This window comes from Squalius cephalus, assembly GCF_949319135.1.
Source record: "Squalius cephalus genome assembly, chromosome: 15".
In the NCBI taxonomy this organism is placed as follows: Eukaryota; Metazoa; Chordata; class Actinopteri; order Cypriniformes; family Leuciscidae; genus Squalius; species Squalius cephalus.
Genome location: NC_137136.1, coordinates 15,357,716 through 15,371,397, shown reverse-complemented (window position 1 = coordinate 15,371,397; position 13,682 = coordinate 15,357,716). Strand labels below are relative to the sequence as shown.

Below are 13,682 nucleotides of genomic sequence, written 5' to 3'. Positions count from 1 at the left end.
ATCACTCTACAGGCGTGACTTTTCGGAGGGTGTTTGAGAGGACATGACCTCAGTTGAAGTGTTTCTTGTATTGGATATAAACAATCCTAAACGTTTGAGTCTGTGGGACTGAACAATCCTGGCAACTCCAGAGCAAAATCCAGTAACATCCGTCTGGGCTGGAGAGCAGGTGCCTGTCTCTTCTTGAGGAGGAAAACAGACAGAGGATGTGACAGAAGTGTGGGACAGTGTTTCCGATTTGCAGATTCGTATTTTTATCGGCGTGTCCTCGTAACGACGTCCAGGACTGACTGAAGCGATCGCAGACCGTCCTCCGTCTACTTCCACTCGGTGTAACCCCTGCGAGATCTTCTCCAAAGTAACTTGCTCGCCTGGCCGTCCCTGTAGCCCGCTCATGGGTGACGCTGGACCGGATGGCGTGCTACTACCTTGTGATCAGCTCCACGCACCTAAGCAATGGACACTACCGGAGCATCAAAGGAGTTTTCCGGGGTCCGCTATGCAAAAGCGGAGGCGAATCACCGGTAAAATAGTCGTTTTTGTTTATTAACGATATCACCACGATTCGATATTAGCAACTCATTTAGCATATTCTGTTCGTTTGGATTGGTTTTGTGTTTTAGTTTCCAGGTCTCTTAGTTAAAAAGTATGTTTATAAAACGCATGTGAAAGCAAAATCTGGGCATAGGCTATACTTTATTGTTGGCCATATAAGTGGGAACACCTTTGAATGAAATATAAATATTATTGCACAGGTGAAGAGAGGATTTGATGATCTATGAAACTCATGCCATCAACATGACCTTCACTTGTAAACTGCATTCGAATGCAAAATCCTAAAAGCATTTAGTTTTATGTTGCAGGGATGATAAATTTGATGTATGTAATGTGTTAAGCATCACTGCATATCTCAAATGTCAGGCTTGTGAGTCTACGAGGCATTGGTGGCTTTAGCCTATTTGTGGTTTGAACGCAGACCCCTGACGCTTTCCTAACAGACTGATGGCAAGTCTTGCACTGTTGGGCTCAGACAATTGAGCTGTATGTTAAACTTTGACCTCAAGCACTATTCTGGTGCTAGGTTAACTCTCCTCTCTCTCACTCAACTGAAATCCATTGATGGCCTCGTAATACATCGTAAAGCAGGAATACATCGTAAAGCAGATAAAACTGTGTTTCCTGAGATGTCTGTCATATTTGAAGTTCTACTTTATCCCGAACTGCAGGTAAATCCAGATCATACTTAAGTATGTGGAATTCTTTGCAGGGCTTCGTGGGCCTCTTCCACATGTGATATTATAGTTGTATAGAGTTTGAATGACTTTAAAATTTCCTTTTGTTGTTTGTTGCTTCAAATAGAGCATGCAGCTAATTAGCGGTTATATAATTAGGTAAATTAAGGATATATCAGGACATGTTTAGTGCTTAAAGCAATAATGGAGCAGATAGAAACAAGACATGAGAGCAGAGTTTCACCTGCCATTTCCCTCTCAGCCAGTATTATTCCCGCTCCATTCACATGCTTAATTTGGGCTATTCTGGGTTTTGTGCATAAACTTTCCATCCGGTCCAGACTTTTTCCTGTCAAGAAAATTATGTATGCTTGTGAAGACTTGTACACATCAAAGGCTGGCATAAATACGCGAATTGAGACTTGTACCTGATGTACCTTGAGAAAGGGAAGTGTGTGTGTGTGTGTGTGTGTGTGTGTATGTGTGTGTGTGTGTGTGTGTGTGTTTTCCACTTTGGCCCGCCCCATAGGATGGACAGACAGTGCGGGCTGATTGGAAAGAAGCTGGGGTCTGTGGTGATGGTTTTGATGGGTTATTTCAGAGCAGCTGTTGTGAAGGTTGCATTTGCTCCAGCTTAAATCAGAGTGCCATGTTCATTCTAACTCAAAGCATGAGGAGGACACACACACACACACACACACACACACACACACACACACACCCTCTTAGACACATGCAGGCATGCACACAGACTGCAGAATGACATGCTCGAGTTTCTCAGCCGCTCTGACGGCCCCATTGTCTTGCAGCACATCCAGATTAACAATCAAAGTCAGATATGCAATAAATCATTTTTGCTTTGCTTAATGCCTTTAACATGTTCATTTTGACGTTCTCTGACGTGGTGCTTTGTGTAAGAAAATGAGGTGCTGTTATGGCAACTTCCATAAGCGGAAATATGTATGGAAACTGCTCTCATTTAACAAAAGATATGCTTTGGTTTAGTAATAGGAAGTGCTGTCTGTTATAAAGGAAGAAACACTGGTGGTAATTATAATGTTCACCTATATACACTGTACACCAGCACACACTCAAAACAAGCATGTCATGCTCCAGTTGTTCTCTATCCCAGCACTAGAGGGCACCTCACTGGTGCAAAGTTGGCAGGTTGTTTGTTTTAATGATAGTATAATGTTGTCTGCAATAAAGAAATGAAAAATCTAGTTAAAACCCGATGTGCCAGGTTCTTAGAAATGTACTCTTTGTATTTATTGTGGCTTCATATGTTTCCAAAAAACTTTTATAGGCCTACCATTTTCAAAGAAAAGTTTCTTATAAAAATGTCATGAGGTGTAACCATCAATTATGAAGTACAAGTATTTTTGAAATGTTTTGAAATGATTTTTTATTTAAAAAATATCAATAAAAAATTCACTAATTATTCATTCATAAATATAATTTTTAAACATTCATAAACATCTTTTTTTTTTGGTGAGTCTCACCACCTAACATTTATAACTAACCTTGCCCTTAGAACAGTTGTATCATCCTGAAAATATTAAAATGAATTTAATTCAGAAATGAAAACATGCTCATCCTAAGAGAAGTATTCACACATAGTCATTGTTTGTATGAATATCATTTTTATATATTCCTTGATCATTTTTTAAATCCAATTTCTCTCCTCTCCAGACCAGCATACATTGTCATAAAAGAGAGATTCTACAGATTCTGCTCTTTAGAACAGTAAAACAGCTGAAACTTCCTTTGTGTCCCGTGGTGTAGCCTTAAGAACAAAACTAAACCTTACCGAAATGTTCCCCATCATTGAGTCTCCTGTTTAACTCATTGAACTGGAATGTCTCAGTCTCAGTGAGATGTCCCAGAGTACTTATGTGGATCAGCTTTCCGCTACAGCAGTCAACACCTGTTCGTATGCACTGTGTTTCACCCAGTACCATCAAGCTCGTCTTATGGGGCTCCATCTCCACTTTATGTGGAGAGGCTCCAAGCAGATCTTAAGCTGAACTCGCTCAGTATCTGGGTTATTCCCTCTCACTCCAGTGCCCATGACGTGGTGTGGATGTTTGATGTCGAGCTGCAACAGAGACCCAGTTTGCATTCCAAACTGCCAACTCCCACCACATTTTTAAAACATGCATACTACTGAAGAGGCATATGTTGATAGCTCTGCCTGCATGAGTGAGACACAAATGCACAATTTATGTGAAGGCAGTGAGTTTAATTAGTTCTAAAACATTGCAGCTATTGCGTTAGGTAAGGGGTTTGACGGTTTGCTTTGGCTGCAGCTGAAATAAAGTGGCATTTATTCATGGATTTGTGGGCTTTGAATATGGGGGGTTTATTCAAAATTAACAAATTCACTCAAACATTGTCTTCTATGATGAGCATGTTTTTAGATTTAAATTTTTGTATTACAAATCATTTGGATTTTTGCTATTAGTTAAGCTTTTTCTTCATAATGAAGAACAAACAATTATTGAAGTTATTTGCTTTAGGTTGGTTCAAAGTCTTTAAATTAAATTAAGTCTCTATGATTGCATTTTATGCATTTATTTGTTCAAAAATCTGAAATATTTTGGAATATTATTACAATTTTTAAATATATCTTAAAATGTTAATTATTTATTCATTTCATGTTTTACCTATCTAGTCAGATGACCTTTAATGACTCATGAGCCTTACGGTCAGGAAATGTCAGGCTGTTTTGAAAACCACCGGCTACCTAATGCCTTCTAAGTTAACAAGGATATTTTATTGCTAGTCTATAGTTATGGATTATTGAGTTTACTGTTCCTGCTACTTGCATATTAGATTTTGAATTCTTTTGAACCGCTGCCAGTCGACTTATATAATTCCACTCTGTGCTTTCTAGTTAAGAGCTGCCAAAGAAACTGTTATCTGTGTTGCCACAACTTGCATTTTGACACTGTACCAAATAAAAAAATTAATTAACAAAAACGAGCAGGTGCTCATAAGTTTCTTTTGGCCTCGTAGGGCTGTCATGTGGAGAGGCAGTTGTCCAAGTGCACACTATAAACACACACTAATGAGCGTACTGTAGTAGTTTCTTGTTTAAATGTGTCTGAGTTGAGGCTGTTAAATACACACACACACACACACACACGCATTGGGTTTTCCATGTTTTATGGGGACTTAACATAGACATAATGATTTGTATACTGTACAAACTGTATATTCTATCCACTTAGACTAACCATAGCCTTAAACCTACCCATCACAGAAAACATTCTGCATTTATACTTTTTCAAAAAACATCACTTAGTATGATTTATAAGCTGTTTTCCTCATGGGGACCAAAAATGTTTATAATAATAAGAAATTGTTACATTATAGCGTCTATGTAAAGGGGGGAATCTTCTCAACCACAACTAATGTGCAGCAATTACCTGGATGATACAATGGAAGCCAAATTGCGGAAGTCAATCAGTATATATGGGGACGATTACTTCTCAATGCACAAGCAAATCAACACGTCCCAAATATAGGCTACTCAGTCTGGACGCTTTGATATCTCATTTGGCATGTGATTATGTGGTTTAGTGCTACAGTATGTTATGTTACAGCTATTGCTATTATTTTGCATAATAATATGTTATTTTGAAAGTTTAAAGGTTCATTTGATACTTTATTTGTTATTTTTCTCACTGTCTGTCAATGTAAGTGGCTTACTAATGATTCCGGCTGTTGTGGTAATGAGTGGCTACTGCTGTACTTAGCTCAGCTCTTTTTGAGGAGCGTTAGCGCTGTTGCTGTGCTAATGGAGTGTAGCAGGCGGCTTTTAATATTCAGCCCCAGGCCTGGCCACAGCCGTCCTCTGAGTTTGCCTGTCTGAAACTCTTTGTGTTGGCTTGTCCTGACGTTAACATGGCCGGGGAACTCTAATCACACAGGAAGGCTAATGAATCACTCTCTCCTTTTGGCTTACTGTGCAGAAAAATACACAGTGCACAGACTTTACTTAACACACAATGATGGACCCTTTTCACTTAAACACATTTGTGGGTCATTTCTGCTAAGCTAATTTGCCCGATTAACTGATTAAATGCTTTATGAGAGTATAATTAATCAAAGGGGTCATCCTACATTTGCAGGCACACAGCAGCACATAGCAGCGGTCTCCTGTGCCTCCAGTCTTTCTGCTTTTAATCCGAAAAAAATCCTGACATAGCGTGGGAGGAAGTAACAATAGACAAGAATCCACATTGTTTTCAAACCGTAGGCAGAATTGGATGTTCATTAATGGCCCTCACTTACTGTAATTATGCAATGAATTAAAAGAAAGGTGAGGTGGAAGATAGAATAAGAAAGAGAGAGAGGGAGAGAGTGCTTGAGGCTGACGCAGCTCAAAGTATCTCAGCCTAACACTGTTTTAACAAGGTTGGCGAGAATGACAGAATGGGTCTTGCTGGGTACCGGCAAACTCAGTCTAAATGGCCTGAGGATTTTGTAACATGTTTGAAAGCAATTTGTCCAGGCACTCAAAAGCCATTCTAATCAGAGGAAATGATTGTTAATGGCCTGTAAGTGTTTCTAAATGGGTCTAGAGGAGAGAAAGAGAAGGGGGAAGAGGAACACGTTTACATCTGTCTCTAAGGTGCCTTGTTTCCTCTCCATCTTTCTAAGAACAATCTTTTCTATGAACAATGGTTAATGATAAGCTTAATTTGAGGAATGTATGCAATGCTGATAAACAAGAAAATCATTAAAAGTTATCATCTCAATCCACTGATCCATCTCAGTCCGGCGGTGTCCGAAAACCTGAGACAAATTCCTTGCTGTCAAATGAAAGTGCGTATCTATAGCACATTTACCCAAATTATTATACACCTGTTTAACCGAAGCTAAGTTGGGTGGGTTTCTCCTATCCCCAATGTCACTTCTCTGTCTTTTACGGCCCTGACGAGAACATTGGTCTCCTCGGCTGTGAACTGCTCCTGGCGTGCCCCTGGCAAATCCGCCGTTATAATAGCAATCCGCCATGGAACAAGCGCGCCTGCTCTTAAAGGGAATGTGAGATGTTGCTCTGATTGGTTTATTTCACGTTACGCCCAAACCACACCTATGAATAATGAAGCTACTTCAGACCAACCCATTTTAGATTTGCGTCGGGCGCAAGAGTCATTTATCCCGCCGGTATAATAGCAACAGCGCCCAAGATCCGCCCACAAAGTTACTTCTGTTTCGCGTTTGATACTTGCGTTTCAGATTGTTAAAATAGGGCCCCTTGTTTCAAAAACATTAAAATCAACCAGCAGCCACAAACATTTGAATGATAGTGTATCTTTTCTTGTGCTGATATGATTGAGCCTGTGTGCTCTTGTGTTGTATAAAATAAATTTCTAGGTGTAAGTGAAGTTGGGATGACGGTTACTGCAGTCATTTTAACAGTGAGTTGCTACAGTGGGTTTGTTGTCATGGGGATAACATTGTCAGAGGTGAAGGTGGAGGTTGTGCAATTCTTTTGATAGACTACATTTTTTGTTGTATCTAACGATTGGGTAAGAATGAGAGAAGGAGTCCTTCAGAGGCTGGAGCTGGACTCTATGTGTCAGGTTTGTAAGGACCATTGTGGGGACCAAATGTGGCCAGAAAGATGGTAAAACCTGAAATAACAAACTTTGTGTGGGCCATAATAACCGCAACCAACAGGAATGAGTTTTCCAGAATGCAGTGCACTGACCCCTCTGAACAAGGTAAACATAACAGCATAACCACTTCAGAATTGTTGTAGTGTGTGCTGACAAAGCTGCAGACAGCGCTTACTGAACTACCGGCTCATTTACGTTAATTGGCTCTCCACTTTCATTCGGATTAAAGCCAAAATGTTGATGACATTCATTTTTATGTAAACACAATGGGCAATATATCGTGCCACCAAAAAATATCCAGGTCATGGCCGACTGGTATACAATATATAAAAATTCTACACTATTTCATCTAAATAAATATATTTTAAAAAATCAGTTGTCTTAAATGTTACTGGTGAATTTAGGCATCACAACAAGACAGTATGAAACATTTATATTAATTTAGAGATTTACTTTAGATCACATTTAACAGTGTTATGAATTATTATTAGTGTTTTTAAAGATTAACTTTAAGGGCCATATCTTACACCTGGCGCAATACAGCGCCAAGCGCGATGCAAGTGTTTTTTGCTAGTTTCAGTCCGACGCAGTTATCATTTTCACGTCCTGCGCCACGTTGTTTAAATAGCAAATGCATTTGCGCCCATGGGCGTGCTGGTCTGAAAACGAGATGTGTTCTGGCGCATTGTTGGCACGTTGCTATTTTGAGGCAACTGAAATAGACTGCACCATTGACCAACTGAAACCTGGTCTAGGGCCCTATCTTGCACCCAGCGCAATTGACTTTGTACACTGACGCATGTATCATTCCTATTTTGCACCCGATGCACAGCGGACTTTTCCCTCGACAGACGCATGTAGGTAAATTAGGGAATGAACTTGCGCTCCCGGGAGCGGTTAAGTGAAAAGAGGAGGCGTGTTCCCTGGTGCTATTTTGCAGTTCCAGAAAACAATTTGCACGGACCAGGAAAAACCTAGTCTAAAGTCAGTGGCGCGTTATTCAGATGCTATTTTAAGGGCGCATGCTTGTCCATAATGTAGCATGTGCACAACGCGAATACACTTGACTTCTCCCATCTACACAGAAGCAGCAGTTGCCATTTTTGCAAACCATACATAATTACAAGGAAAAATATTCCACACGAGGGAAATCATTGTGGTGTCCATGAAGATGTGAAAAAATAGGCATAAATCTAGCTTACACATTTTAACCGAAGCTTATTTGGGTGGGTTACATACCAGCCAGCGCACATACCTGTGTTTACTTCCAGTTTTCGGTCGAAGTCCACAGTAGTCGATTGTCGAGTTCACGCGCGTGATCACATGTAACTAAACCTATGCGCGTGAACTCGACAATCGACTCGTAATCATTTAAGACATTTCTCATTGTATGGAACCTTTTTTTGGCATAAAGAGATCCTTTAAAATTGAGTCAAGAACCCTACTAGGGTTCTGTGAACCACATTGAAACTTTTTCTAAGAGTGGTAATGTATATAGCACCAATATATTGTGTATCCCTATGCTTACATCTCAACTTACTCTTTTTCTTCCAAATCTATATATTTTTATGCTTGATTTGCGTGTGAAGATACATTACTGTATTGTGAATCACAATGCATGTTGTTGTTGTTGTGACTGTATGACTGTATCAGTTGAGAGTACTAATTAAAGCCTGGAGATTTTTCAGGCAGGGTGTACTGACATTTAGCCACACAGTAACCTGCAATAAACAAACTTAAAGAGAGAGGTCTTCATACGAGTTATGCTACCTGTCACTGTCAATACAGTTGCTGATGTACTCGATGAACTAGAAGATTTCTCCAGAGAGAGTCTCTCTCTCTCTCTCTTTCTGTGTGTGCATTTTAGTGGGCGATGAAGAAAGAAAAGTGAGAAGCTGAGGAATACAGTGATGGTACAACAAGCAAGCTAATTTTATTCAGCTGATAAGGCTGTAACAGGCTAAATTTAATACAGCGGAAACAAAATAATATTCCTCTGACATTTTGAGAGTGGAGGAAGGCTCATTCTCTGTGTTTTTCACCACCTATAAAACAGTAGAATAAGAGCTAGTGCTGCTTAATAGCAGAAATATTCATGCATTTCCTTTCCTCTTCCTTCTTGCAGACACCAAAATAAACTACACTTCAATTTATTGGGCCAATCCCAAACATTCCCTGCTCCAGCAAAACCGTTTTGTCTCCCTGGACACTTCACAGCAGCTGTTTTTAAGATCGCACAAGTTTCTGAGGAAACCCTTTTTCCTCAGTAGATATTTCAGTGATTATTAGTACATGCAGGGAACAGTAATTGCATTGTCACAGCAAGCACCACAAAATCTTAGTCTCACTTATCATCAGTTTAACTACTTCATCAATCACCATATCTCTGCTCTGTTATCCATTAAGCATCCTGACTAAATGTGCTTGGAAATTCGATGGCGGAAGTCTGGCTACAAAATTATTTATAATTCTAAAATCGGCTTTTAAGTAAATAAAATGGAATTGCTTGCATTTGGCTGGTAACCAGTTTAATATTTTCATAGTGACACTACAAAAATGCAAAACATATATAAAATATTACCAACCCCAAATGTTTTAACTAAAAGATTATATATATATATATATATATATATATATATATACACACACATATATATATATATATATATATATATATATATACACATATATATATATATATATATATATATATATATATATATATATATATATATATATATATATATATATATATATATATATATATATAACGCACACATCAACCCGGTCACTTTATTCAGTATTCATGTAAACACTACGTTCGGATTCATCAATCGGAATGTGCATGTAAACAGATCGTTTGAATGGATTGGCCGAAATTTCATTTGAGCACCAAATCTGTCACAAATTGGATTACAAGAGTAATCTTCCCAGTAGCTAAAGCAAGAAAGGTCCGTCTTTTAAATTGTGAGTCAACTAATTCATTACACCTGTCTTAAGTCAACAGTAGAGGTCAATATGTGATAAATTGGCATTTTTTCTATTAAAAATTTGAACGTAGGGGGCGGCATATTCCTATTTTGCCCAGAGCACTGGATTGTCTTCCCCGGCCCTGCCCATATATATAAAGAAAAATGTGACCGGAAAAGAGTAAGCAAACTCTCCTGATGTCATGCAGCTAAATGAGAGTCTCTATTAATCTAATCAAAACACACTCAAGCAGTCTCTTAGGAAATCTCCTGTTTGTGTTAATTGCATAAGTGAACAGGGTTGCCCTCAAATGAACTGCAGTGACACAAGTTTCGGCAGTAGCTTCAATGTGTGCTGCCTGTTTGTTGATTATAAACTATATGATTAGAAGTGCTCCTCATTACCCACTTCACACTGTGTTATTAAGCTCCTTCATTCATCATAACTTGGATTTATGATCTGCTGCAGAGATTGAATGCACGATTGCAGGTTTTAAACAGCTGTCCTGTTTGCCGCTCAACACACTTAGCACTCTGATTCCATTTCTATCTCATTTTTCTCATCTCAAAGCTTATCGTGTGTGTGTGTGTGTGTGTGTGTGTGTGTGTGTGTGTGTGTGTGTCTGTTTGTGTGTGTGTGAGAGACGTGCCCTTAATCACAATCCTGTCTGAACAGCATGACGAAGAAAGAATTCTATTAAAATACACAAAGGTAAACACAGGTAATTAATTTCTTTGGCCTCTTATTAACCCCTCTTTAATTCTTTATCCCCCCTCCCCCTCCCCCTCCCAAACACACCAGACTCACAACTGGTAGCTGTAGCTTCCAGTAACATCTGTAATTATGGTCTGTGATAGTAAACGTGTGTAGTGACGTCCCTACATGGGTGTCTGACAATTGTTTTTATTTTTTTATTATTACCTTGTGAGTGAAGTGAACTGTACAAAACATAGTAGAAGCATATGATCTATAAACTGTAAATAAAAGTAAAAGTAAAGAAAGTATTGTTTTATGTTTTTAATATGTGTCGTGTTTGGGGATATTGATTTGTAGAAATTTGTAGAGGCAATTACTTGCAATTATTTAAAATACAAGATATAATTGAATGTTAATACCACCAAAATCATGGAGTATTCATTTTACAAACTGTATTTTTATGGCTTTCAAAATTAACATGTTCATTTAAGATATTAATTAAAGGTACTGTTGGCCCTCTAACTGTTAAAAACAAAACTGCATGCATTTTGTGGAAGAACATTGTTTTGGTTGTGCTTCGGCTCTATGTGACTGTGCACCGAATATAAAGTGGGTCCATATTGTTCAATTTACTGTCTGGATCAGTCATAACTACCAAACAACTTTTTGCATTTGTACATTTGTAAATGTGAAAAAGTGCATTAGGTAATATATTAGAATTGAAGTTTAATGACGTGTTAACATTCAAATGTATATTAACAAAAAAGCTTTTAGTAATTGTATAACATCTGTAAAAGTCTTTTGTAGATTTGAAGAAGTGCATGATCATATGAATAGAACATTTAAAGACATTTGTAAGCAGATCATTCTTAGTAAACATTACAAGCACATTATCTCATATTTCTTTGTGAATATAAATGAACTGATGATCTGTTAAGCATTATATAATGTTTGTTAATGATTTATTAATGAAAGTTATTATAAAGTGTTACTTTAATGGGAACGCTAGCAAAACATTTTTTAGAACATATTTTTCTCAGCTTTGTAATATATCATTTTGAAGAAATGTCTCCACGGGCATGTTTTTGTTCCAGTGCTCCTGGGTTTATATCACACTTAATATTTTTCTCACACAACATGTGTGTGTTTTAATCACAGCTTTTTAATTATACCTGCCTTAATATATTTTAGAAAGGGGCTCACTTGCAAGGAACTTGTCATATTTGTCTTGGCATCAAATAAGATTAAAAACTACTTGTTAAATATACAATACAGAGTTTGTTCATTTAATTAATATGTGCATCATGTTCAAAATAGATCGAAATAAACCTTGTCCAAGTGTTTTTGTTTTTAGTAGTTTGCGAGACCCAGATGGACAAAGCTAACTCACTTTGCAGCGAGTGTGAGCTAATTCAACTAGCAACAGTTCCTAAACTGGGCCAATATTCATATATTTAATATATTTGTATCCTCATTAGTCGTTTAATTATGATGTTGTTTTATTACATGTTGCTGATTCCCTCCAGCTTTCATTAGGCAGTATAATAGGCTACATTAGCAGTTTGCAGCGATAAGAGAATGACTCACAGTTTTTATCCATGCTGACTTGGAGGCATCCACTAGACCACAATGCACTGCTTCGGGCATAGTCAAACTCATGGGGTCAAGGTTACGGTGACATCAGGATCCTGGAGGGTGTGATATTCTCTCTTTGCATGTCTGTTTTTGTCTGTGTGTTTTATATATTCAGTTCTGTCCTCATTTCTAAGTCAGTTTAATTATGTATTTACATTCTATGTTTTTGGACTGAGGTCAGTCGACAAGGGCAAACAGAAAGTGGCAGAGTCTGACCATGAGAATAAACAGTGATATGTTTAGGATGCGCACAACTGTGGAAAACTTCCTCTGAATGGAATCAAGAAGCAAACAGGAAAGCGTGTATATTTTGTTTTGACATGTGCATGCATTTGTGTGTTGACACGGTACATGCTTGAAGTAAGAAGGTCGGAAGAGTCGCTGTCTTCTGCTCTCCACAGAAATATTCAGGGTCCAGACGAAGTTTGTATCTGAATGGCATTTGGGCTTTGGGGCAATATATATTTCTCTTGTTTACAGCTTGAATGGATTTAGGTGACATCCTGTTTGTGCAAACGTCTTATGCATAAGTGTGAAAGTGAATAGGTAGGTTTATGTGTTTGTTTGTTTGTGTGTGTGGGGGGGGGGGTTCTTTGATCTGAACAGCATGAATAACCAAAATAATGAGGCAAAAGAATTCTTATGTGGCCAGAAGCCAGCTCTTGACAATCCGCCAGACTCGCTGCTTTGATAATATCTGTGTACAGAATATTTTACCATACAGCTCCCATTTAGCCCTTTGCATCTACAGGTGCAGTATAGCACTAAGCCATGACTTTTTGACTTTGCCACTTTTAAAGCTGCCGTCGACAACATTTTTTTGATCATATTCAGTGAAATCGACACTATAATCTGACAGAACAACATAAATAAGGTGGTTTTAGAAAAAAAAACGAGCTTCTAACTCCACCTGGAGCGTGTTATTTGTTTTGCAAAAATCCACCACTCCCGGATCATCGGGTCCAATCAGCGCAGGGGGGTGTGCGATCTGACTGTCAATCACAGGTCGTGCACACACCACAGATCCCCCGTCCCTCGCGCACGTTACAATATCACATGCACACGACACGCCTGAAGTTCGCCTGAAGATTGTACGAAGCGTGATGGCGGAGAGAAAATCTACTAACAAGCTTCCAATTCCTCGGTTATTGCTATCTATGGATAGATTAGCCAGGGCAGCCTACCTCCGAGTCCATGGTGTTGATCGATGCTGAAGAGACGGACGCATTCACAGAAAATCTGGTGCACACGCACTGACGAGCACGACCTCGATGGGAGGGTGCTTGCTAGTAGTGGGGGAGGGGCATGAGATTTGTAAACATTCAAAATTTTGGCTAAGTCGACCCAATCTGCCAGACTTGCAGACTGCAGCTTTAATGGCAAATAATCATATTTGGCGAAAAATTGGGAAATTGTATATTTTAAATTTTAATTATATTTTCATGTTTATTATGTAATTTATGTTATGTATGTAATAATATAAACACAGGCAAACCTTTTTTGTTTAAATGTCCAA

General features: G+C 38.5%; 1 protein-coding gene across 1 annotated transcript in view; it reads left to right on the top strand.

Moving 5' to 3' along the window:
* The first annotated feature begins 205 nt into the window (after positions 1-205).
* Positions 206-13,682, top strand: part of znf804b (zinc finger protein 804B) — a 107,800-nt gene continuing 94,323 nt past the window's right edge. The window contains exon 1 of the mRNA XM_079894559.1: positions 206-524. Within this exon, the coding sequence (XP_079750685.1) occupies positions 414-524 (111 nt within the window). The 5' untranslated portion in view covers positions 206-413. The remainder of the gene's footprint in view (positions 525-13,682) is intronic.